Raw genomic sequence first — 26,807 nt, 5'->3', positions numbered from 1 at the left:
CATTCTGGATTGGGGAGCGAATGGGTCAGCATCCCTGGTGCGGAAATGGCCGGGGTGGGCCACAACCCAATTGCAATTCTGCTGGCTCCTGCAGCTGTTCAGGGCACTTTCAACGCCATCAACAAGATCTGCAAGGAGAAGATTAAAAAGGAGGACCTGCCGTCTGCCCTGGAGGAATTGGGCATTTCGCTGTCACCCGAGGAACTCCAGGCAGCGATGACTTCTGCAGCTGTCAATGGTGAGAGTTGAAATAATTTATTTCAGAAGACGTGAATCTCTTCCTTTCCTCCCCCAAAAAAAGAAAGCCAACAATATCCATAAAATATCCTAGTCATTCAGAGGACATCGCTGTGTTTTTTTCCCTTCTCTGTTTGAATTAAGGCAGTCTTTCTCAACTTTTTGACCATTGAGAAACCCCTGAAACATTCTCCAGGCTTCAAGAAACCCCAGAAGTGGCACAATCGTACAGAACGTGGTTGGGAAGCAGAGCTGTGGACACGCCCCCCTGAGGCCCCTCCCCTCCAAGCCCATCATTGGCCATTATTTTTGGCCGATCAGCATGACCATATATGGTCATATCACCCAGTAAATATTTAACAAATTTGTAAAAAAAATATACAAAATTGATTAACTCCCACCCATCTGGGCCATCACCTTTCTCAGAAGCTTCGGTTGTCTTAACAAATCACCACAATTTATCCCACGAGCCAATAAGTAAAAGAAGGGCAGTGTTCTCTTGGTTAGTGCCAATCAAATAACTCCCTTAGGATCAGGTCCCTCTTCCATTTCTTCTTCCTCCTCCTCCTCCTCCTTCTTCTTTGCATTCCTTGCAGAGTCAGGGGTGCTGGATGGGACGGAATTGCTGAAGATTTTGGCTGGTGCCCCACGTTTAACTGAATTTGTAGGTAAGTGTTTCTGTAGCAACAAGAGTAACCCTTGTTTTTGTACAGGACCCTAAGTAACGCCAGCCTCCCTTCTCTCCCGATTCTTATCCTGCAGCCTTGCAGGATGCTATAAAGGTTGTTGAAAACATCAAACACAAGAACATGACCCTCTCCCAGCTGAAGCAGACCCTGGAGAACATGGGGGTGCGCTTAACCAAACCAGCTTTTGAGGCGTTAGTCAGCAAAGCCAAAGTTGATGGTAAGCGTACACCAGGCCATGCAAGTGATGGCTCTGTAGCTAGCCTGTTTGCAAACAAATCTTTATTATTGTTTAGCCAGAGGCGTTGCACTTTGGGGGTGAACCATTAGCATGCCTTGCTATTTCTGCAATTTCATGTTATCCCACTGCCAAGGAGTTCCTGGTTGAACCTCCGTCGGACCCCAAGGCAAGAGTGTGCAGACTTTCTTTAATAGATGCATGGATTTTAATAGAAGAAATTTAGAATTATTTGAAGAAACTGAGACCCTTCTGTGTTGACAAGAAACACTGGATTAAAGCTATACAAAGGGCGAGGGACTCGGCAAGAATTGTAAAAGTAGCTAAGTTCCTCTTGGCAATTTTAAGTGTGACTCTTTCCACGATGGAATCTGTAACTGAAATTGGTGAAATGTTTAGGTTTATGCTTTGCCGTTTTTATGACCATAAAGGTACTCTGACTGACTGGATTTATCATGAAAATTTTAACGGAAAAACTTTTCTTTTGACAGAGAACGGTGAGATCAATTTCAAAGACTTCTTGTTAGCATTGGGTGAGACGCCAGAGTTCACGGAGCTGGAAGGTAAAATCTCAGTTGATCCGACTCTCCTTCCTGTCAATAAGACAGTCCTGAGGAGCATGTGGCCTACATCAGGGGTAGTCAACCTGTGGTCCTCCAGATGTCCATGGACTACAATTCTCATGAGCCCCTGCCAGCAAATGCTGGCAGGGGCTCATGGGAATTGTAGTCCATGGACATCTGGAGGACCACAGGTTGACTACCCCTGGCCTACATTCATATGCAGGGCTAGGTCTTGTAGGCTCCGGGGGAGAGCATACAGCCTTTCCCACTGTGAGTGCCTGTTGGGAAGAGAGACAGGGTACAAAGGAACTAAATTTATTTATTTATTATTATTTATTTACTGTTTAGACTTATTGCCCGCCACTCCCAAACTGGCTCTTGGCGGGTTACAACTGTCCGTATTAAAAGCCCCATTCAAGCCCCATTCAAACCGTTCTGGACCTCCATCCATGTACAATAAACAGCAAATCCACAGAAGCTGGGTGGCGTGAGGGGAGGGGAGGGGAGGAATGGACTGGAAGAGTCACGAGAGCCTGGAAGCAGTTGACGCTGCTCCCTCCCTCTTCCCGCAGCCTTGCAGAGGGCCGCTATCATGATCAAGGCCACTCGGGGAAGCCATCTGCATCTGAACGAGCTGGAGTCCACCCTGGATGATGTGGGCATCCATTTGACACAGGAAGAGCTCCAGGAAGCTCTGTGCAACATCCCAGTGGCCGGTGAGTTGATCGGGGGAGACTAAAAGGATGCCTAGTTGGTGGCTCGCACACCACAGGAGACTGGGGGTGGACAGGGACATGGGGGGGATGCCTGGGGATCCCCCAGAGTTACCGCTCCAGCCTACAGAGTTTAGTTCCACTGGAGAAAATGGCTGCTTTGGAGACACTGTACCCTGCCTAGGAGACTGTACCCTGCCTAGGAGGACACTGTACCCTGCCCTCTCCAAACTCCACCCTTCCCCAGCTCTACCCGCCAAATCTTTCCCAAACCACAGCTGGCAGCCTCAAACATGCCCCAAACAAAGACAGGAATCAGTTACAGTTAACACGACCCTCCTGGTCTTTGGGGTCTGCCTGACCCAGGTGCACATGAGGTTCCATCCCTGGCAATCTACCCTTCCAAGCCTTGAGTTTTAATTACTCATTTCTCTCTCACTTCATCCTTTACCCCCAGCCGATGGAACCATAAATGTGAAGGACTTCCTAAGGTCTCTTGCCCAGCTGCGCCGCTTCTCGGACTCTAAAGGTGAGCCTTTAAACACCTGGGCTGTGCCGTTAAAGGGATGGATGGATGGAAAGGGTGGATGGATGGATGGATGGATGGATGGATGGATGGATGGATGGATGGATGGATGGATGGATGGATGGGTGGGTGGGTGGGTTGGTGGGTGGGTGGGTGGGTGGGTGGATGGATGGATGGATGAAAGGGTGGGTGGTTGGATGGATGGATGGATGGACTACCTGGGCTGTAATTCAGTGACAGACCCCCTGCCTTGCAGGCTGGAAGTCTCAGCTTCATTCCTCCACATCTACAGTTCTCAGGATGAAGCGTTGAGTGAGGCAAGTGGTCTCCACCTCAGACCGTGGAGAGCCCCTGCCAGAGTAAATAGTCCTTACCTTGAAAGAGCAGTGCTGGTTATATATACCTTCATTTTTTGGACAGAGCTGTAGTGCCTTTCCACATCTGTGTGGCACAGAGTTACCAACTGGTAGCTGGCACCCATCAGGGTCCTTGGGAGCTGGGGACGTGGGGGGTGCTATCATGTCAAGGAACCTGGAAGGGATATTATGCTGCTCTAGAAACTGGAGGAAGTGTCATGGTTCTACCATAGAGCTTTTGCTAAATCCTAGAGCAAATTACAATGAACCCCTGTGAGCACCATGCTGGTGACGGCACATGGTAATTGTAGTCTATGGACATCTGAGGAGCCGCAGTTTGGCCGCCCCCAATAGTATTTCATTAAAATCTCTCCCGCCAGCATATCATCTCATGAACATTTACCAGACAGCAGAAACACTGATGAAACATTTATGGAGATATGTATTTTGGGCAAGGGTGTGAGGTAGCGGCTTCAGCCGTACACTTAAACTACCAACATGGGATCTTGCTGTACGTAGGGGGTTTTTTGGTCAGGGATCTTGTTCTTCTTTGACCTGCTGATTTCAGCCTCTGTGCAGGGCAGTCCCCTGGCACTGATGTTCTCTCTCTGTTCACAGCACTCCGTTCCGCCACGGAAGCCTTCAGCAGGATCAAGGGCGATAAAGTCAAAGTTAGTGAGCTGAAATCCATCATGGAGTCTCTGGACATTTCACTCAGCAACAAAGACATTGAGGAGGCCTTAAAAAACGTCTCTATAGATAGTGAGAGCTGCATCTGTGTTTCTCTGGTCCTCTTGGGAGGAGGGTTGGTTGCAGCAATTGGTCAGTATGAACCTGTAGGATGCTGGACACGGCCCATAGGGGATGGACCCATGCTGTGGTAGTCTAGCGTCAAGTAGGAGGCCCCATCTAGGCCAAGTTGAACTGGGCAGGAGTTAGGACAACACTTGAAGAAGGGTGTTCCTTGAGGTTTGTTTCCTTGATGCCTGGAACATCTGGCTCTGGTTTGTAAGTCCCCTCCCCCACAATCTTCTTTTTCGTGGTCTGAATTATTTCAGTTGCCCTGTTCCAATAGGGGTTGGGGCGGCCGGATGGTTGGGGTGGGATAGATGGATCTCAGGGGCACCCTTTCCAACTTTATGAATTGTTGGCGTTTGCAGAAGAGAAGAAGGTGATTTTCAAGGACTTTCTGCTCAGCCTGATGGAGAATGAACGCTTCTCTGAATCCGCAGGTAGGAGAAATCAAACTGAAGATGAAAGTGCATTCTTGTGAACACCCAACCAGAATTGGGCTCCTTCCACAAGGCAGCTCTTGAATGCAATTTTACATAATCTGATGAATGCATTTTAAATTAATTAAATGTGGAAAACTGTTTATCAGTGTAATGTCATTTCTATGAATTCCTGTTGTGATCCACCCTGAGCCAACCAGGAAGGGCAGACTGTAAAAATAGTTATTATAATATTATTGTTGTGTATTTTTCCCCCAATAGAAGCAACCTCCTTTGCTGCTCCCTTGCACTCCCATACTAATCCCTTAGTGAATGTGCAAATTGAATGCAAAAGTTGACCCATGAAATCACTTTCTTCTTTGCAGCCATTCACCAAGCCTATGGTGTCCTCAATAAAGTACAAGACGATAAAATTGACGTTTCTGAACTGGGCGATGCGTTGGGTGCCATTGATATTGCATTGACCAAAGAGGAAATGCAGGAAGCACTGGATTATGTGACCGTGGATGGTAAAAAAAAGTTGAATGAGTCAGGCGGTGGGTAGGGATAGGTGCTGTAGGGGCCAGGGGCTGGGCCTCTCCAGAGAAATACAGTAACAATGAAGGAAAGCCTTCTAGGGTTGGAAAGAAACCTCAGGGTTTCGTGAAGCCCTGATTGAGAAAGCCAGCTCTAAACCGTTTGAGCAGGCTAGACTCCTGGCCACAGGCTCTATTCTGGCTTCCACCTCTTTCTCATTTCTCTCTGCTCTGCTTGCAGACAACGGAAAGGTGGACATGAAGAAATTCTTGAGTGGGTTGCCGAACACTCGGCGGTTTTCAAAAATGGCAGGCAAGTTGAGAGCACAGGCGCCCTCCCTGGAAGAGTGCTGCTCCATGGTTTGTTGTAGGTCTTCATGGTGTCGTATCACGTCTTGCAGAGATGGAAGAAGCTGTGGATGCCATGAAGCAGATCAGGAAGGACAAGGTGGATGTGAAAGAGCTGGACGCCATCATGGGCAGGATGGGCATTCACCTGTCCCCAGCGGAGCTGCAGCAGGCACTGAAGTTTGTCACTAAGAATGGTAAGTGTCCTGGGCAGAAATCAACGTGTCAAAAATGGGCAGCCAGCAGGTTTAAAATTACCTGTCAAATCGAAAATCAGTCAGCAAACTGATGGGTTCTTTAAAAAAAATTACTGCAAGGTTTTAATGAACCAGCCAACATACTGATGAACTTCAACCAATCATCTGTTAGCCAGCAGTCTCCCTAACAAATAATTGCTTAAGCAAGGGATATAACACTGATTAAATATCGGCTTCCTATCTAGCAAAGAATAGTAGTTTCACTCATTCAGACTGAAGGTTTTCTTGTACCTCCTTCAATATCTTTTATACTTGTTTGCATGTCATCCTCAAGACCCCTTGGTTTCCTGCCTTTTCTTTTCCTACAAAAAGTAACAAATTGCATAACAAACTGCATAACAGATTTGAGTAACAAATGGCTTGATTGCAGATGATGGAACCGTGAGTGTGAAAAACTTCATGTCTGGGTTAACCAAGAATCAACGCTTTTCCCAAGATGAAAGTAAGTGGAAATGGGATGGGTTGAGGCTGTGAATTATGAATCCCCCAAGGTGGCCAATTCCCTAGCTTGGCTGCATACCCCAATGTGGCCAATTCTCTAGTTCATTAAGGCAGGAGAGGAAAGGCTGTGGACCCCCTCTGGAGCTCCCATGGACCACAAGGGCCTCATGGGAATTGTAGTCCTTGGACATCTGGAGAGCCATAGCTTGGCCACCCCTGATCTGCGACCATGGAGTACCAACTTGAAATACTCACTCTAATGAGAAACTCACCGGGCTTAGTTTAACTGACCTCACAGACTGGTTGTAAGGATAAAAACTGGGGGTAGGGGAAATATACTGCCCTGTGTAGCTTGGAGGAATGATAGGCAAAATAGATGACAATTCTGGAAAAAGAATCTTCATATAGCTTTGCACAGAGTCATGTCAAGATTAAGCAAAAGAATATTTTGAGGGGCGTTCACCACAGAGAGTTAAAGAAAAAGCTCGGCAAATGTAAAAACCTTACCCTGATTCCTTTTGTCAGTCTTCTTTGTAAACCTAACTTAGAGCAAAAAGAGAGTTACAAATGGGCTTTAAACGGCCTGTTTATTGAAAAGTTGTCCAGCTATGTTTTGATCCCTGTTCATTTCGCTTTTCCACTTGCCATAACCAAGAGGACAGGGTCTCCATCAAAAACTTGGATTCCATTCTGGAAAACATGGGCCTCCGGTTAACAGAAGAGGAAATGGAGCAGACTCTGAATCACGTTATAGTAGACGGTAAGGATTTATTGGTTGTGTCCTTTGCCTCTGAATCCACAAATTATGACATTCATAATTATTCATGTTTTATATACTGCCCTACCTAAAAAACCAGCTCAGGGTGGTGTACAACAATTAAATACAACAGTAGAAGTTTAAAACAATCCATTACATTAAATTAAAAGATTAAAAACTAAGCATAACTGGAACCATGTGCAACGTGGCTGCATCCTGTGTTTACCTTAAAGGATTCCACAACAGCACAAGGACGATGGCCAACTGGCCCTTTAACTGATGTTTAACATGCGGAAATGAGCTCTGGAAGTTCTGCAGGGCACAATGCCGGATCATTGCTGCTGATCGGGCTGACATTGAAGGGAAGGCTAGAGGAGCTGGTTTAAAAGATGACAGCCCTAAATAGAGTTCTTCCCCCTCTATTCTGTTTTGACTCCACCACTTTGCTTCCTTTCAGAGGATGGGAAAGTAAATCTGAATGCATTCATGAAGAGTGTCAGGTGTACAAAACAGCTGTCCAGTGCTGCAGGTAGGTGGAAATGGAGTTACACTGTTAAAGATTGCCTGCCCAATCCCAATGGGTTGGAATGCCTGAAGAGAAATGTCCCATTCCTTTAATACAGGCTTCATTTCTGGAAGTGGATTGCTGTAGCTTTGCAGATAGTGCTGCCCAAGAAAGTCCCTTTAAATACCTGAGCAGCATGGAGCAAACTCCTCTGGACTGCCACTCAGCTGTTTGACTGGGAGCCCTTTAAACCACTGCATTCTGCTCTCCACAGCCTTCCGCAGTTCGGTTCGTGAACCAACCTCCCAGTTCATATAGGTTTGTGGTTTGGTGCCCCTCCTTAGTCATGGGAGTTTGCTGAAACAGGGATTATAGGAAAGTGCTACCTTTTGCTAATGATGGAAGTCCAATTCACTCCTTGGTTGGTGGACTGGCCCTATAGTGCAGCCATGACCATAGGATCTATGTATTTTCCTCATGTTGTCATCTGTCCACATTTTACACTAGACATTCTCTGTCCAATGTCAGCTACTTCATGGAAGTTATCTACACTCCCTGAAGAACACTCCATTTTATGAACACCAACCAGTTGGTGGTCCCTGGCCCCAAAGAGGTACATTTGGCCTCAATCAGGGTCAGGACACTTTCCGTCCTGGTCCCTACCTGGTGGAATGTGGAACACATCTGAGCCCTGTTGGAACTAACACAGTTCCACAGGGTTTGTAAAATGGAGCTCTTCCGCCAGGCTTTTGGAGCTAAATAACATCTGCATATTCCATGGCTCCACCATCTACTAGTTATTATTATTGAGTGGCAAAAGCCCTGAATTATTGCCAGACTCTTTCCTGCTCTGAAGAATGAAAATGTCCCTGCTGATTTTCACCTCTTGGTGTCAACCATTTTTAGCGTTAATTTTTTAGCTGAAATTTTACTTTGTTTTAAATTGCTTATTAAATCATTGTACCGTACCCCACCTTGAGTCAGCTTGCCAAGTAGGGTGGCACAGAAGTCAAAGAAACAAACAAACGTGACATTTTCTGCAAGCTAATTCTCTTCAACTTTGAAATATCTGGTTCCTTGCCAATTCCCCACCCCGGTCCCTATCCAGGAGCCCCAGGAGGTGTGGTCGCGGTGGAAAATGTAAATTCATTTTTGACCAACATCGGAATCAATTTAACCAAAGAGGAACTCGGAGAGACGATAAAGCACTTAAGTGTGAATGGTGAGCAGGAGATGGCTTTCTGGTATTTTGGTATCCTCTCCCTATCTTCCTCCTCCCCAAACACACAGTTTTGGCTCTAATGTAATAGTACTCCATACTTTCCTGTTATATGAAAAACCTGGGGAGATTCTTAGAGTCAAGAAACTGGTCTCTGTGCAGCTTATCGTTCAAATTTCAAACAATGGTTCTGAAACAGAGCAAGTTGCCTTTAGACCAACAAAGTTTTATTCAAGGTACTAGCAAGAAAGCCCATTGCAACCAGGAATGCAATGGACGCTAGGACCCAGGGGACAGCAGGCACAGATCTCTCTTGCAGCAGGAGCCATAGGAGGTAATCAGGGCTGCCATTTGGGGCTTATTTGCAGTTTGTCTCTGTCTGTCTCTCTCCCTCGCAGCAGGAGCCATAGCAGGTAATCAGGGGTCATTTGCGGTTTGGCAGGACTCTCTCTGTGTCTCTCTCAGGCGTCTGAGAGCAATGTGGCTAGCATCCAGGGAAGGAGGGTGGGAACTGGAGAGGGAGGGCCAATCAGGGCCCTATTGGCCCTATTCCATCTTGGACAGCCAGGACACTCTCCACCCCCAGGGCTGTTTCACAAATATTAAGAGGAACAATGGGCTTTTGTACGCATGCATACTTTATCAGGTATCTCACAAAGTGTGTATACACACAAAAGCTTTTATCTTGCATAAAACCTGGTTGGCCTATGTCAAAGAACTTCAACGTATTCTTGCAAGTTTTACATTTCTCTTTTTGTTTGTGTTGCTATTTTGTCTCGGCAGAAAATGGGAAGGTGAACGTAAATGAACTGATGAATTATGTGCTCCTAACCCGCACAGAAGCCCAAAGTGAAAGTAAGTGGGTTACGTCAGATGAGCAAAATGGTGGGCCTCAAAACTATTACGGCCCTCAGACAATGATGAAGAAATTGATATGAGATGAAATGTGATAAGGAAGGCCTACAGTGTAAGATGCACATGTGTCACAGGTCCGCAGGAGCACAGATGGACTCACCTTCCCCACAAACCTGATTTACATTGGGGAGGGGGGAATCTAGTTTATGCACGAGCAATGAATAAAAAAGTCAGGGGACAAAGGCTAGGACTTAGCATAATGCTATATGAAGCCCCCCCCCAAAAAAAAATACTTTGCAGAATAAATTATTTTTCATAACACTCTATGCCCACAATAAATTGTGCAGAATAATAAAATCTCAAGATAGCTAGGCAAGGCAAGAGAGAAAATATGGACACTTGTGCAGTTTCTGTGATTTACGTGGGTTCCATAATCTCACTTTCCTTCAAGCAGAAATTGTATTGCCAGCGGACAGCAATTTAATTAACAGATTATGGCTTATCAAACCTCTCACAAATGTTTTCCTGTTTTTATTTTCTCTTTTAGAGGATCGGGTTCCCGTGGGGAACATAGAAGCTCTACTGACCAGCAAGGGCATCTCCTTAACCGCTGATGAGATACAAGAAGCACTAAGATACGCGCCGATAGATGGTGAGTCTTTCTTTGTTCCAACCGGAACAGAGACAGAGGAGGGGTACAAGTCCTTCTCAAGTCTCCTTTCACTGTAGCCAACCTATAGGTGGTGGCTGCAGATTTCCTGAGTCTGCATCTGATCTGCCTATCTCTCCTTTGGAGATCTCACTTGTTGAACACAGTTAATTTGGAATGTGGAATCTATGACGTTATACCATTTGATCTGGGGAATGTTTCAGTCTAAGATAGTGACCTGAATCTTAGAGTGTCACCCCTGACCTCATGGTATTGCTTTCAGTGTTTCACCATAAGCGATATTGCTGACGGGCATGATGCAGGCATGTGTGTCCCCACCACCTAGCGGCAGGTATCTTAAACAGAGAGGGTTCCATTCAACTATCCTGACTTGTCGTTGTCTCCCCACCACACCACCAGCCCCATAGCAACCTCTCAGCATAAGGTCCTGTGCTTCTTTTCCCTTTTTCTCCTCTCTTTTCCAAGTATATTTAGAAGAGTGTACCCCTCTGCTGAACAAATCTCCTTTCAAGACCTGCTAGACCCACAACCTTTCCAAAGCTACCTTTCCTAGCTTGGCGTAGTGGGTAAGAGTGGTGATTTCTAATCCTGCGAGCCAGGTTTGATTCCCTGCTCCTCTACCTGCAGCCAGCCAGGTGACCTTGGACTAGTCACAGTATTCTAAAAGCTCTCTCTCAGCCTCACCTGCCTCACAGGGTGTCTGTTGTGGGGAGAGGAAGGGAAGGCGATTGGAAGCCACTTTGAGACTCCTTTGGCTAGTGAAAGGCAGGGTATAAAAACCAACTCTACTTCTTCTTTCTGTTGCCTGAACCCAAGGTAGGAGAACCCCTCCTGGCCACCTCAGACTGATTTGCAGCAGGTGAAGGTATTCACTATGGGGAGGTAAAAGGTGCTCACTGAGCCATGAAGCTACTTGCAAAGGCACAGATTCAATGGCCGGACAGTATCCCAGTTACTTTGGACAAGTGTTCCCTAGCAAAGCTTCTGAGGCCTAAACCACAGCACCACATTAAATCTGCTTGGCTTGGCCAGTGATGGGCCTCTTCAAGACCACTTCTTCCTTCTTGTCTTCCAGAGGATGGCACAATTAACTTGGCTGAGTTCATGAAAGGGGCAAAGATTGCACAGCAAGCAGCAGCCGCAGAAGGTGAGCATCTGGACAGATAGCAAAGAGTAACAAGGGGAGCCGTTCATCATGGATTATCTTGTTGCCCTTGGGGTTTTTTGACCTAAATGATAAAGATCCCAGGGCTTGAACAGATGCAACTGTGGACTTTGATGACAATTAACTCTATAGAGCTGGTGAAGTTATGATGCAGTATAATTTAATCCGGAAGCAATTTGCATTTATTTCCTCCCTCTCCCATGGCAGCCATTTTGTAGTTGGCTCCTCCCTTCCCATGGCAGCTATTGTGTACATGGCCCTTCCCCTTCCCATGGCAGCCATTTTGTCGTAGATTAATTCCCTTCATACAGCAGCCATTTTGTACTTGATTCTAGCCCTTCTCATGGCAGCCATTTTGGACTTGATTCCAGCACTTCTCATGGACGCAATACTGTACTTGGCCCCTCCCCTTCATATTGCAGCCATTTTGTAGTTGGCTACTCCCCTTCCCTTGGCAGCGATTATGTACCTGACTCCTCCCCTTCTCATAGCAGCCATTTTGTAGCAGACTCATAGCAGGCATTTTGTACATGACTCATGGCAGCCATCTTGTAGCTAACTCATGGCAGGCATTTTGTATCTGACTCCTCCCCTTCTCAAGGCAGCCATCTTATAGCTAACTCCACCCCTTCTCATGGCAGCCATTTTGTAGCTGACTCATTGCAACCATTTTGTAGTTGACTCCTCCCCTTCTCAAGGCAGCCATTTTCTAGCTGACTCCTCCCACTCTCAAGTCAGCCATTTTGTAGCTGACTACTCCCCTTCCTATAGCAGCCATTTTGTAGCTGACTCCTCCCCTTCTCAAGGCAGCCATTTTGTAGCTGACTCCTCCCCTACTCAAGGCAGCCATCTTATAGCTAACTCCACCCCTTTTCTTGGCAGACATTTTGTAGCTGATTCATTGCAGCCATTTTGTAGCTGACTCCTCCCCTTCTCAAGGCAGCCATATTGTAGCTGACTCCTCTCCTTCCTATAGCAGCCATTTTGTAGCTGTCTCCTCCCCTTCATATAGCAGCCATTTTGTAGCTGACTCCTCCCCTTCTCATGGCAGCCATTTAGTAGCTAACTCCTCCCCTTTCATGGCAGCCATTTTGTAGATCTCATGGCAGCCATTTTGTATCTGACTCCTCCCCTTCTCAAGGCAGCCATATTATAGCTAACTACACCCCTTCTCATGGCAGCCATTTTGTAGCTGACTCATTGCAGCCATTTTGTAGCTGACTCCTCCCCTTCTCAAGGCAGGCATTTTCTAGCTGACTCCTCCCACTCTCAAGTCAGCCATTCTGTAGCTGACTCCTCCCCTTCCTATAGCAGCCATTTTGTAGCTGACTCCTCCCCTTCTCAAGGCAGCCATTTTATAGCTGACTCCTCCCCTTCTCAAGGCAGCCATTTAAAGCTAACTCCACCCCTTTTCTTGGCAGCCATTTTGTAGCTGATTCATTGCAGCCATTTTGTAGCTGACTCCTCCCCTTCTCAAGGCAGCCATATTGTAGCTAACTCCTCCCCTTCCTATAGCAGCCATTTTGTAGCTGACTCCTCCCCTTCCTATAGCAGCCATTTTGTAGCTGACTCCTCCCCTTCTCATGACAGCCATATGGTAGCTAACTCCTCCCCTTTCAGGGCAGCCATTTTGTAGATCTCATGGCAGCCATCTTGTATCTGACTCCTCCCCTTCTCAAGGCAGCCATTTTATAGCTAACTCCACCCCTTCTCATGGAAGCCATTTTGTAGCTGACTCATTGCAGCCATTTTGTAGCTGACTCCTCCCCTTCTCAAGGCAGCCATTTTCTAGCTGACTCCTCCCACTCTCAAGTCAGTCATTTTGTAGCTGACTCCTCCCCTTCCTATAGCAGCCATTTTGTAGCTGACTCCTCCCCTTCTCAAGGCAGCCATTTTGTAGCTGACTCCTCCCCTTCTCAAGGCAGCCATATTGTAGCTGACTCCTCCCCTTCCTATAGCAGCCATTTTGTAGCTGACTCCTCCCCTTCTCAAGGCAGCCATCTTATAGCTAACTCCACCCCTTTTCTTGGCAGCCATTTTGTAGCTGACTCATTGCAGCCATTTTGTAGTTGACTCCTCCCCTTTTCAAGGCAGCCATTTTCTAGCTGACTCCTCCCATTCTCAAGGCAGCCATTTTGTAGCAGACTCCTCCCCTTCTCAAGGCAGCCATCTTATAGCTAACCACCCCTTCTCATGGCAGCCATTTTGACTCCTCCCCTTCCTATAGCAGCCATTTTATAGCTGACTCCTCCCCTTCTCAAGGCAGCCATTTTGTACCTGACTCCTCCCATTCTCAAGGCAGCCATTTTGTAGCAGACTCATAGCAGCCATTTTGTACCTGACTCCTCCCATTCTCAAGGTAGCCATTTTGTAGCTGACACCTCCCCATCTCAAGGCAGCCATTTTGTAGCTGACTCCTCCCCTTCTCAAGGCAGCCATCTTATAGCTAACTCCACCCCTTCTCATGGCAGCCATTTTGTAGCTGACTCATTGAAGCCATTTTGTAGTTGACTCCTCCCCTTCTCAAGGCAGCCATTTTGTAGCTGACTCCTCCCCTTCTCAAGGCAGCCATTTTGTAGCTGACTCCTCCCCTTCTCAAGGCAGCCATTTTGTAGCAGACTCCTCTCATTATCAAGGCAGCCATCTTATAGCTAACTTCACCCATACTCATTGCAGCCATTTTGTAGCTGACTCCTCCCCTTCTCATGGCAGCCATTTTGTAACTAACTCCTCCCCTTTCATGGCAGCCATTTTGTAGGTCTCATGGCAGCCATTTTGTATCTGACTCCTCCCCTTCTCAAGGCAGCCATCTTATAGCTAACTCCACCCCTTCTCATGGCAGTCATTTTGTAGCTGACTCATAGCAGCCATTTTGTAGCTGACTCCTCCCCTTATCAAGGCAGCCATCTTATAGCTAACTCCACCCATACTCATTGCAGCCATTTTGTAGCTGACTCCTCCCCTTCTTATGGCAGCCATTTAGTAGCTAACTCCTCCCCTTTCATGGCAGCCATTTTGTAGATCTCATGGCAGCCATTTTGTATCTGACTCCTCCCCTTCTCAAGGCAGCCATCTTATAGCTAATTTACCCCTTCTCATGGCAGCCATTTTGTAGCTGACTCATTGCAGCCATTTTGTATCTGACTCCTCCCCTTCTCAAGGCAGGCATTTTCTAGCTGACTCCTCCCACTCTCAAGTCAGCCATTTTGTAGCTGACTCCTCCCCTTCCTATAGCAGCCATATTGTAGCTGACTCCTCCCCTTCTCAAGGCAGCCATTTTATAGCTGACTCCTCCTCAAGGCAGCCATTTAAAGCTAACTCCACCCCTTTTCTTGGCAGCCATTTTGTAGCTGATTCATTGCAGCCATTTTGTAGCTGACTCCTCCCCTTCTCAAGGCAGCCATATTGTAGCTAACTCCTCCCCTTCCTATAGCAGCCATTTTGTAGCTGACTCCTGCCCTTCCTATAGCAGCCATTTTGTAGCTGACTCCTCCCCTTCTCATGACAGCCATATTGTAGCTAACTCCTCCCCTTTCAGGGCAGCCATTTTGTAGATCTCATGGCAGCCATTTTGTAGCTGACTCCTCCCCTTCTCAAGGCAGCCATTTTCTAGCTGACTCCTCCCACTCTCAAGTCAGTCATTTTGTAGCTGACTCCTCCCCTTCCTATAGCAGCCATTTTGTAGCTGACTCCTCCCCTTCTCAAGGCAGCCATTTTGTAGCTGACTCCTCCCCTTCCTATAGCAGCCATTTTGTAGCTGACTCCTCCCCTTCTCAAGGCAGCCATTTTGTAGCTGATTCATGGCAGCCATTTTGTAGCTGACTCCTCCCCTTCTCAAGGCAGCCATATTGTAGCTGACTCCTCCCCTTCCTATAGCAGCCATTTTGTAGCTGACTCCTCCCCTTCTCATGGCAGCCATTTTGTAGCTAACTCCTCCCCTTTCATGGCAGCCATTTTGTAGATCTCGTGGCAGCCATTTTGTATCTGACTCCTCCCCTTCTCAAGGCAGCCATCTTATAGCTAACTCCACCCCTTCTCATGGCAGCCATTTTGTAGCTGACTCATTGCAGCCATTTTGTAGTTGACTCCTCCCCTTTTCAAGGCAGCCATTTTCTAACTGACTCCTCCCCTTCCTATAGCAGCCATTTTATAGCTGACTCCTCCCCTTCTCAAGGCAGCCATTTTGTACCTGACTCCTCCCATTCTCAAGGCAGCCATTTTGTAGCAGACTCATAGCAGCCATTTTGTACCTGACTCCTCCCCTTCTCAAGGCAGCCATTTTGTAGCTGACTCCTCCCCTTCTCAAGGCAGCAATTTTGTAGCTGACTCCTCCCCTTCTCAAGGCAGCCATTTAGTAGCAGACTCCTCTCATTATCAAGGCAGCCATCTTATAGCTAACTTCACCCATACTCATTGCAGCCATTTTGTAGCTGACTCCTCCCCTTCTCATGGCAGCCATTCTGTAACTAACTCCTCCCCTTTTATGGCAGCCATTTTGTAGGTCTCATGGCATCCATTTTGTATCTGACTCCTCCCCTTCTCAAGGCAGCCATCTTATAGCTAACTCCACCCCTTCTCATGGCAGCCATTTTGTAGCTGACTCATTGCAGCCATTTTGTAGCTGACTCCTCCCCTTCTCAAGGCAGCCATTTTCTAGCTGACTCCTCCCACTTTCAAGGCAGCCATATTGTAGCTGACTCCTCCCCTTCCTATAGCAGCCATTTTGTAGCTGACTCCTCCCCTTCCTATAGCAGCCATTTTGTAGCTGACTCCTCCCTTTCTCAAGGCAGCCATTTTGTAGCAGACTCCTCCCATTATCAAGGCAGCCATCTTATAGCTAACTCCACCCATAGTCATTGCAGCCATTTTGTAGCTGACTCCTCCCCTTCTCATGGCAGCCATTTTGTAGCTAACTCCTCCCCTTTCATGGCAGCCATTTTGTAGATCTCATGGCAGCCATTTTGTATCTGACTCCTCCCCTTTTCAAGGCAGCCATCTTATAGCTAACTCCACCCCTTCTCATGGCAGCCATTTTGTAGCTGACTCATTGCAGCCATTTTGTAGCTGACTCCTCCCCTTCTCAAGGCAGCCATTTTCTAGCTGACTCCTCCCACTTTCAAGGCAGCCATATTGTAGCTGACTCCTCCCCTTCCTATAGCAGCCATTTTGTAGCTGACTCCTCCCCTTCTCAAGGCAGCCATCTTATAGCTAACTCCACCCCTTTTCTTGACAGCCATTTTGTAGCTGATTCATTGCAGCCATTTTGTAGCTGACTCCTCCCCTTCTCAAGGCAGCCATATTGTAGCTGACTCCTCCCCTTCCTATAGCAGCCATTTTGTAGCTGACTCCTCCCCTTCTCATGGCAGCCATTTTGTAGCTAACTCCTCCCCTTTCATGGCAGCCATTTTGTAGATCTCATGGCAGCCATTTTGTATCTGACTCCTCCCCTTCTCAAGGCAGCCCATATAGCTAACCACCCCTTCTCATGGCAGCCATTTTGTAGCTGACTAATTGCAGCCATTTTGTATTTGACTCCTCCCCTTTTCAAGGCAGCCATTTTCTATCTGACTCCTCCCATTCTTAAGGCAGCCATTTTGTAGCAGACTCATAGCAGCCATTTTGTAGCTGACTCCTCCCCTTATCAAGGCAGCCATCTTATAGCTAACTCCACCCATACTCATTGCAGCCATTTTGTAGCTGACTCCTCCCCTTCTCATGGCAGCCATTTTGTAGCTAACTCCTCCCCTTTCATGGCAGCCATTTTTTAGATCTCATGGCAGCCATTTTGTATCTGACTCCTCCCCTTCTCAAGGCAGCCATCTTATAGCTAACTCCACCCCTTCTCATGGCAGCCATTTTGTAGCTGACTCATTGCAGCCATTTTGTAGCTGACTCCTCCCCTTCTCAAGGCAGCCATTTTTTAGCTGATTCCTTCCACTCTCAAGTCAGCCATTTTGTAGCTGGCTCCTCCCCTTCGTATAGCAGCCATTTTGTAGCTGACTCCTCCCCTTCTCAAGGCAGCCATTTTGTAGCTGACTCCTCCCCTTCTCAAGGCAGCCATCTTATAGCTAACTCCACCCCTTTTCTTGGCAGACATTTTGTAGCTGATTCATTGCAGCCATTTTGTAGCTGACTCCTCCCCTTCTCAAGGCAGCCATATTGTAGCTGACTCCTCCCCTTCCTATAGCAGCCATTTTGTAGCTGACTCCTCCCCTTCCTATAGCAGCCATTTTGTAGCTGACTCCTCCCCTTCTCATGGCAGCCATATTGTAGCTAACTCCTCCCCTTTCATGGCAGCCATTTTGTAGATCTCATGGCAGCCATTTTGTATCTGACTCCTCCCCTTCTCAAGGCAGCCATCTTATAGCTAACTACACCCCTTCTCATGGCAGCCATTTTGTAGCTGACTCATTGCAGCCATTTTGTAGCTGACTCCTCCCCTTCTCAAGGCAGCCATTTTCTAGCTGACTCCTCCCACTCTCAAGTCAGCCATTTTGTAGCTGACTCCTCCCCTTCCTATAGCAGCCATTTTGTAGCTGACTCCTCCCCTTCTCAAGGCAGCCATTTTGTAGCTGACTCCTCCCCTTCTCAAGGCAGCCATCTTATAGCTAACTCCACCCCTTTTCTTGGCAGACATTTTGTAGCTGATTCATTGCAGCCATTTTGTAGCTGACTCCTCCCCTTCTCAAGGCAGCCATATTGTAGCTGACTCCTCCCCTTCCTATAGCAGCCATTTTGTAGCTGACTCCTCCCCTTCCTATAGCAGCCATTTTGTAGCTGACTCCTCCCCTTCTCATGGCAGCCATTTTGTAGCTAACTCCTCCCCTTTCATGGCAGCCATTTTGTAGATCTCATGGCAGCCATTTTGTATCTGACTCCTCCCCTTCTCAAGGCAGCCATCTTATAGCTAACTCCAACCCTTCTCATGGCAGCCATTTTGTAGCTGACTCATTGCAGCCATTTTGTAGTTGACTCCTCCCCTTTTCAAGGCAGCCATTTTCTAGCTGACTCTTCCCCTTCCTATAGCAGCCATTTTGTAGCTGACTCCTCCCCTTCTCAAGGCAGCCATTTTGTACCTGACTCCTCCCCTTCTCAAGGCAGCCATATTGTAGCTGACTCCTCCCCTTTCTATAGCAGCCATTTTGTAGCTGACTCCTCCCCTTCCTATAGCAGCCATTTTGTAGCTGACTCCTCCCCTTCTCATGGCAGCCATTTTGTAGCTAACTCCTCCCCTTTCATGGCAGCCATTTTGTAGATCTCATGGCAGCCATTTTGTATCTGACTCCTCCCCTCCTCAAGGCAGCCATCTTATAGCAAACTCCAACCCTTCTCATGGCAGCCATTTTGTAGCTGACTCATTGCAGCCATTTTGTAGTTGACTCCTCCCCTTTTCAAGGCAGCCATTTTCTAGCTGACTCTTCCCCTTCCTATAGCAGCCATTTTGTAGCTGACTCCTCCCCTTCTCAAGGCAGCCATTTTGTAGCTGACTCCTCCCCTTCTCAAGGCAGCCATTTTCTAGCTGACTCCTCCCACTCTCAAGTCAGCCATTTTGTAGCTGACTCCTCCCCTTCCTATAGCAGCCATTTTGTAGCTGACTCCTCCCCTTCTCAAGGCAGCCATTTTGTAGCTGACTCCTCCCCTTCTCAAGGCAGCCATCTTATAGCTAACTCCACCCCTTTTCTTGGCAGACATTTTGTAGCTGATTCATTGCAGCCATTTTGTAGCTGACTCCTCCCCTTCTCAAGGCAGCCATATTGTAGCTGACTCCTCCCCTTCCTATAGCAGCCATTTTGTAGCTGACTCCTCCCCTTCCTATAGCAGCCATTTTGTAGCTGACTCCTCCCCTTCTCATGGCAGCCATTTTGTAGCTAACTCCTCCCCTTTCATGGCAGCCATTTTGTAGATCTCATGGCAGCCATTTTGTATCTGACTCCTCCCCTTCTCAAGGCAGCCATCTTATAGCTAACTCCAACCCTTCTCATGGCAGCCATTTTGTAGCTGACTCATTGCAGCCATTTTGTAGTTGACTCCTCCCCTTTTCAAGGCAGCCATTTTCTAGCTGACTCTTCCCCTTCCTATAGCAGCCATTTTGTAGCTGACTCCTCCCCTTCTCAAGGCAGCCATTTTGTACCTGACTCCTCCCCTTCTCAAGGCAGCCATATTGTAGCTGACTCCTCCCCTTTCTATAGCAGCCATTTTGTAGCTGACTCCTCCCCTTCCTATAGCAGCCATTTTGTAGCTGACTCCTCCCCTTCTCATGGCAGCCATTTTGTAGCTAACTCCTCCCCTTTCATGGCAGCCATTTTGTAGATCTCATGGCAGCCATTTTGTATCTGACTCCTCCCCTCCTCAAGGCAGCCATCTTATAGCAAACTCCAACCCTTCTCATGGCAGCCATTTTGTAGCTGACTCATTGCAGCCATTTTGTAGTTGACTCCTCCCCTTTTCAAGGCAGCCATTTTCTAGCTGACTCTTCCCCTTCCTATAGCAGCCATTTTGTAGCTGACTCCTCCCCTTCTCAAGGCAGCCATTTTCTAGCTGACTCCTCCCACTCTCAAGTCAGCCATTTTGTAGCTGACTCCTCCCCTTCCTATAGCAGCCATTTTGTAGCTGACTCCTCCCCTTCTCAAGGCAGCCATTTTGTAGCTGACTCCTCCCCTTCTCAAGGCAGCCATCTTATAGCTAACTCCACCCCTTTTCTTGGCAGACATTTTGTAGCTGATTCATTGCAGCCATTTTGTAGCTGACTCCTCCCCTTCTCAAGGCAGCCATATTGTAGCTGACTCCTCCCCTTCCTATAGCAGCCATTTTGTAGCTGACTCCTCCCCTTCCTATAGCAGCCATTTTGTAGCTGACTCCTCCCCTTCTCATGGCAGCCATTTTGTAGCTAACTCCTCCCCTTTCATGGCAGCCATTTTGTAGATCTCATGGCAGCCATTTTGTATCTGACTCCTCCCCTTCTCAAGGCAGCCATCTTATAGCTAACTCCAACCCTTCTCATGGCAGCCATTTTGTAGCTGACTCATTGCAGCCATTTTGTAGTTGACTCCTCCCCTTTTCAATGCAGCCATTTTCTAGCTGACTCTTCCCCTTCCTATAGCAGCCATTTTGTAGCTGACTCCTCCCCTTCTCAAGGCAGCCATTTTGTACCTGACTCCTCCCCTTCTCAAGGCAGCCATCTTATAGCTAACTCCACCCCTTCTCATGGCAGCCATTTTGTAGCTGACTCATTGCAGCCATTTTGTAGCTGACTCCTCCCCTTCTCAAGGCAGCCATTTTCTAGCTGACTCCTCCCACTTTCAAGGCAGCCATATTGTAGCTGACTCCTCTACTTCCTATAGCAGCCATTTTGTAGCTGACTCCTCCCCTTCTCAAGGCAGCCATCTTATAGCTAACTCCACCCCTTTTCTTGGCAGCCATTTTGTAGCTGATTCATTGCAGACATTTTGTAGCTGACTCCTCCCCTTCTCAAGGCAGCCATATTGTAGCTGACTCCTCCCCTTCCTATAGCAGCCATTTTAGCTGACTCCTCCCCTTTGCATGGCAGCCATTTTGTAGCTAACTCCTCCCCTTTCATGGCAGCCATTTTGTAGATATCATGGCAGCCATTTTGTATCTGACTCCTCCCCTTCTCAAGGCAGCCATCTTATAGCTAACCACCCCTTCTCATGGCAGCCATTTTGTAGCTGACTAATTGCAGCCATTTTGTATTTGACTCCTCCCCTTTTCAAGGCAGCCATTTTCTATCTGACTCCTCCCATTCTTAAGGCAGCCATTTTGTAGCAGACTCGTAGCAGCCATTTTGTAGCTGACTCCTCCCCTTATCAAGGCAGCCATCTTATAGCTAACTCCACCCATACTCATTGCAGCCATTTTGTAGCTGACTCCTCCCCTTCTCATGGCAGCCATTTTGTAGCTAACTCCTCCCCTTTCATGGCAGCCATTTTTTAGATCTCATGGCAGCCATTTTGTATCTGACTCCTCCCCTTCTCAAGGCAGCCATCTTATAGCTAACTCCACCCCTTCTCATGGCAGCCATTTTGTAGCTGACTCATTGCAGCCATTTTGTAGCTGACTCCTCCCACTCTCAAGTCAGCCATTTTGTAGCTGACTCCTCCCCTTCCTATAGCAGCCATTTTGTAGCTGACTCCTCCCCTTCTCAAGGCAGCCATTTTGTAGCTGACTCCTCCCCTTCTCAAGGCAGCCATTTTCTAACTGACTCCTCCCACTCTCAAGTCAGCCATTTTGTAGCTGACTCCTCCCCTTCCTATAGCAGCCATTTTGTAGCTGACTCCTCCCCTTCTCAAGGCAGCCATTTTGTAGCTGACTCCTCCCCTTCTCAAGGCAGCCATTTTATAGCTAACTCCACCCCTTTTCTTGGCAGACATTTTGTAGCTGATTCATTGCAGCCATTTTGTAGCTGACTCCTCCCCTTCTCAAGGCAGCCATATTGTAGCTGACTCCTCCCCTTCCTATAGCAGCCATTTTGTAGCTGACTCCTCCCCTTCCTATAGCAGCCATTTTGTAGCTGACTCCTCCCCTTCTCATGGCAGCCATTTTGTAGCTAACTCCTCCCCTTTCATGGCAGCCATTTTGTAGATCTCATGGCAGCCATTTTGTATCTGACTCCTCCCCTTCTCAAGGCAGCCATTTTGTACCTGACTCCTCCCCTTCTCAAGGCAGCCATCTTATAGCTAACTCCAACCCTTCTCATGGCAGCCATTTTGTAGCTGACTCATTGCAGCCATTTTGTAGCTGACTCCTCCCCTTCTCAAGGCAGCCATTTTCTAGCTGACTCCTCCCACTTTCAAGGCAGCCATATTGTAGCTGACTCCTCTCCTAACTATAGCAGCCATTTTGTAGCTGACTCCTCCCCTTCTCAAGGCAGCCATCTTATAGCTAACTCCACCCCTTTTCTTGGCAGCCATTTTGTAGCTGATTCATTGCAGACATTTTGTAGCTGACTCCTCCCCTTATCAAGGCAGCCATCTTATAGCTAACTCCACCCATACTCATTGCAGCCATTTTGTAGCTGACTCCTCCCCTTCTCATGGCAGCCATTTTGTAGCTAACTCCTCCCCTTTCATGGCAGCCATTTTTTAGATCTCATGGCAGCCATTTTGTATCTGACTCCTCCCCTTCTCAAGGCAGCCATCTTATAGCTAACTCCACCCCTTCTCATGGCAGCCATTTTGTAGCTGACTCATTGCAGCCATTTTGTAGTTGACTCCTCCCCTTTTCAAGGCAGCCATTTTCTAGCTGACTCCTCCCATTCTCAAGGCAGACATTTTGTAGCAGACTCCTCCCCTTCTCAAGGCAGCCATCTTATAGCTAACCACCCCTTCTCATGGCAGCCATTTTGTAGCTGACTCATTGCAGCCATTTTGTATCTGACTCCTCCCCTTCTCAAGGCAGCCATCTTATAGCTAACTCCACCCCTTCTCATGGCAGCCATTTTGTAGCTGACTCCTCCCCTTCTCAAGGCAGCCATTTTGTAGCTGACTCCTCCCCTTCTCAAGGCAGCCATCTTATAGCTAACTCCACCCCTTTTCTTGGCAGACATTTTGTAGCTGATTCATTGCAGCCATTTTGTAGCTGACTCCTCCCCTTCTCAAGGCAGCCATATTGTAGCTGACTCCTCCCCTTCCTATAGTAGCCATTTTGTAGCTGACTCCTCCCCTTCCTATAGCAGCCATTTTGTAGCTGACTCCTCCCCTTCTCATGGCAGCCATTTTGTAGCTAACTCCTCCCCTTTCATGGCAGCCATTTGGTAGATCTCATGGCAGCCATTTTGTATCTGACTCCTCCCCTTCTCAAGGCAGCCATCTTATAGCTAACTCCACCCCTTCTCATGGCAGCCATTTTGTAGCTGACTCATTGCAGCCATATTGTAGTTGACTCCTCCCCTTTTCAAGGAAGCCATTTTCTAGCTGACTCCTCCCCTTCATATAGCAGCCATTTTGTACCTGACTCCTCCCCTTCTCAAGGCAGCCATCTTATAGCTAACTCCACCCCTTCTCATGGCAGCCATTTTGTAGCTGACTCCTCCCCTTCTCAAGGCAGCCATTTTGTAGCTGACTCCTCCCCTTCTCAAGGCAGCCATTTTGTAGCTGACTCCTCCCTTTCTCAAGGCAGCCATTTTGTAGCAGACTCCTCCCATTATCAAGGCAGCCATCTTATAGCTAACTCCACCCATACTCATTGCAGCCATTTTGTAGCTGACTCCTCCCCTTCTCAAGGCAGCCATTTTGTAGCTGACTCCTCCCCTTCTCAAGGCAGCCATCTTATAGCTAACTCCACCCCTTTTCTTGGCAGACATTTTGTAGCTGATTCATTGCAGCCATTTTGTAGCTGACTCCTCCCCTTCTCAAGGCAGCCATATTGTAGCTGACTCCTCCCCTTCCTATAGCAGCCATTTTGTAGCTGACTCCTCCCCTTCCTATAGCAAGCATTTTGTAGCTGACTCCTCCCCTTCTCATGGCAGCCATTTTGTAGCTAACTCCTCCCCTTTCATGGCAGCCATTTTGTAGATCTCATGGCAGCCATTTTGTATCTGACTCCTCCCCTTCTCAAGGCAGCCATCTTATAGCTAACTCCAACCCTTCTCATGGCAGCCATTTTGTAGCTGACTCATTGCAGCCATTTTGTAGTTGACTCCTCCCCTTTTCAATGCAGCCATTTTCTAGCTGACTCTTCCCCTTCCTATAGCAGCCATTTTGTAGCTGACTCCTCCCCTTCTCAAGGCAGCCATTTTGTACCTGACTCCTCCCCTTCTCAAGGCAGCCATCTTATAGCTAACTCCACCCCTTCTCATGGCAGCCATTTTGTAGCTGACTCATTGCAGCCATTTTGTAGCTGACTCCTCCCCTTCTCAAGGCAGCCATTTTCTAGCTGACTCCTCCCACTTTCAAGGCAGCCATATTGTAGCTGACTCCTCTCCTTCCTATAGCAGCCATTTTGTAGCTGACTCCTCCCCTTCTCAAGGCAGCCATCTTATAGCTAACTCCACCCCTTTTCTTGGCAGCCATTTTGTAGCTGATTCATTGCAGACATTTTGTAGCTGACTCCTCCCCTTCTCAAGGCAGCCATATTGTAGCTGACTCCTCCCCTTCCTATAGCAGCCATTTTAGCTGACTCCTCCCCTTTGCATGGCAGCCATTTTGTAGCTAACTCCTCCCCTTTCATGGCAGCCATTTTGTAGATATCATGGCAGCCATTTTGTATCTGACTCCTCCCCTTCTCAAGGCAGCCCTTATAGCTAACCACCCCTTCTCATGGCAGCCATTTTGTAGCTGACTAATTGCAGCCATTTTGTATTTGACTCCTCCCCTTTTCAAGGCAGCCATTTTCTATCTGACTCCTCCCATTCTTAAGGCAGCCATTTTGTAGCAGACTCGTAGCAGCCATTTTGTAGCTGACTCCTCCCCTTATCAAGGCAGCCATCTTATAGCTAACTCCACCCATACTCATTGCAGCCATTTTGTAGCTGACTCCTCCCCTTCTCATGGCAGCCATTTTGTAGCTAACTCCTCCCCTTTCATGGCAGCCATTTTTTAGATCTCATGGCAGCCATTTTGTATCTGACTCCTCCCCTTCTCAAGGCAGCCATCTTATAGCTAACTCCACCCCTTCTCATGGCAGCCATTTTGTAGCTGACTCATTGCAGCCATTTTGTAGCTGACTCCTCCCACTCTCAAGTCAGCCATTTTGTAGCTGACTCCTCCCCTTCCTATAGCAGCCATTTTGTAGCTGACTCCTCCCCTTCTCAAGGCAGCCATTTTGTAGCTGACTCCTCCCCTTCTCAAGGCAGCCATTTTCTAACTGACTCCTCCCACTCTCAAGTCAGCCATTTTGTAGCTGACTCCTCCCCTTCCTATAGCAGCCATTTTGTAGCTGACTCCTCCCCTTCTCAAGGCAGCCATTTTGTAGCTGACTCCTCCCCTTCTCAAGGCAGCCATTTTATAGCTAACTCCACCCCTTTTCTTGGCAGACATTTTGTAGCTGATTCATTGCAGCCATTTTGTAGCTGACTCCTCCCCTTCTCAAGGCAGCCATATTGTAGCTGACTCCTCCCCTTCCTATAGCAGCCATTTTGTAGCTGACTCCTCCCCTTCCTATAGCAGCCATTTTGTAGCTGACTCCTCCCCTTCTCATGGCAGCCATTTTGTAGCTAACTCCTCCCCTTTCATGGCAGCCATTTTGTAGATCTCATGGCAGCCATTTTGTATCTGACTCCTCCCCTTCTCAAGGCAGCCATTTTGTACCTGACTCCTCCCCTTCTCAAGGCAGCCATCTTATAGCTAACTCCAACCCTTCTCATGGCAGCCATTTTGTAGCTGACTCATTGCAGCCATTTTGTAGCTGACTCCTCCCCTTCTCAAGGCAGCCATTTTCTAGCTGACTCCTCCCACTTTCAAGGCAGCCATATTGTAGCTGACTCCTCTCCTAACTATAGCAGCCATTTTGTAGCTGACTCCTCCCCTTCTCAAGGCAGCCATCTTATAGCTAACTCCACCCCTTTTCTTGGCAGCCATTTTGTAGCTGATTCATTGCAGACATTTTGTAGCTGACTCCTCCCCTTATCAAGGCAGCCATCTTATAGCTAACTCCACCCATACTCATTGCAGCCATTTTGTAGCTGACTCCTCCCCTTCTCATGGCAGCCATTTTGTAGCTAACTCCTCCCCTTTCATGGCAGCCATTTTTTAGATCTCATGGCAGCCATTTTGTATCTGACTCCTCCCCTTCTCAAGGCAGCCATCTTATAGCTAACTCCACCCCTTCTCATGGCAGCCATTTTGTAGCTGACTCATTGCAGCCATTTTGTAGTTGACTCCTCCCCTTTTCAAGGCAGCCATTTTCTAGCTGACTCCTCCCATTCTCAAGGCAGACATTTTGTAGCAGACTCCTCCCCTTCTCAAGGCAGCCATCTTATAGCTAACCACCCCTTCTCATGGCAGCCATTTTGTAGCTGACTCATTGCAGCCATTTTGTATCTGACTCCTCCCCTTCTCAAGGCAGCCATCTTATAGCTAACTCCACCCCTTCTCATGGCAGCCATTTTGTAGCTGACTCCTCCCCTTCTCAAGGCAGCCATTTTGTAGCTGACTCCTCCCCTTCTCAAGGCAGCCATCTTATAGCTAACTCCACCCCTTTTCTTGGCAGACATTTTGTAGCTGATTCATTGCAGCCATTTTGTAGCTGACTCCTCCCCTTCTCAAGGCAGCCATATTGTAGCTGACTCCTCCCCTTCCTATAGTAGCCATTTTGTAGCTGACTCCTCCCCTTCCTATAGCAGCCATTTTGTAGCTGACTCCTCCCCTTCTCATGGCAGCCATTTTGTAGCTAACTCCTCCCCTTTCATGGCAGCCATTTGGTAGATCTCATGGCAGCCATTTTGTATCTGACTCCTCCCCTTCTCAAGGCAGCCATCTTATAGCTAACTCCACCCCTTCTCATGGCAGCCATTTTGTAGCTGACTCATTGCAGCCATATTGTAGTTGACTCCTCCCCTTTTCAAGGAA

The 26,807-nt window shown here is 47.7% G+C and overlaps 1 protein-coding gene across 1 annotated transcript in view; it reads left to right on the top strand.

Annotated features, from left to right (window-relative positions):
* The window catches only part of LOC143825520 (uncharacterized), an 86,474-nt gene that overhangs the window by 12,207 nt on the left and 47,460 nt on the right, over nt 1-26,807 (top strand). Inside the window, exons 18-35 of the mRNA XM_077313548.1 lie at nt 95-238; nt 834-905; nt 1,000-1,143; nt 1,653-1,724; nt 2,297-2,440; nt 2,895-2,966; nt 3,938-4,081; nt 4,480-4,551; nt 4,917-5,060; nt 5,308-5,379; nt 5,468-5,611; nt 6,042-6,113; nt 6,768-6,872; nt 7,327-7,398; nt 8,483-8,596; nt 9,377-9,448; nt 9,996-10,100; nt 11,194-11,265. Of these exons, the coding sequence (XP_077169663.1) occupies nt 95-238; nt 834-905; nt 1,000-1,143; nt 1,653-1,724; nt 2,297-2,440; nt 2,895-2,966; nt 3,938-4,081; nt 4,480-4,551; nt 4,917-5,060; nt 5,308-5,379; nt 5,468-5,611; nt 6,042-6,113; nt 6,768-6,872; nt 7,327-7,398; nt 8,483-8,596; nt 9,377-9,448; nt 9,996-10,100; nt 11,194-11,265 (1,836 nt within the window). The remainder of the gene's footprint in view (nt 1-94; nt 239-833; nt 906-999; nt 1,144-1,652; nt 1,725-2,296; nt 2,441-2,894; nt 2,967-3,937; nt 4,082-4,479; nt 4,552-4,916; nt 5,061-5,307; nt 5,380-5,467; nt 5,612-6,041; nt 6,114-6,767; nt 6,873-7,326; nt 7,399-8,482; nt 8,597-9,376; nt 9,449-9,995; nt 10,101-11,193; nt 11,266-26,807) is intronic.

The sequence above is a fragment of the Paroedura picta genome, chromosome 16, assembly GCF_049243985.1.
Source record: "Paroedura picta isolate Pp20150507F chromosome 16, Ppicta_v3.0, whole genome shotgun sequence".
Lineage (NCBI taxonomy): Eukaryota > Metazoa > Chordata > Lepidosauria > Squamata > Gekkonidae > Paroedura > Paroedura picta.
This window is presented reverse-complemented; position numbering and strand designations above follow the sequence as displayed.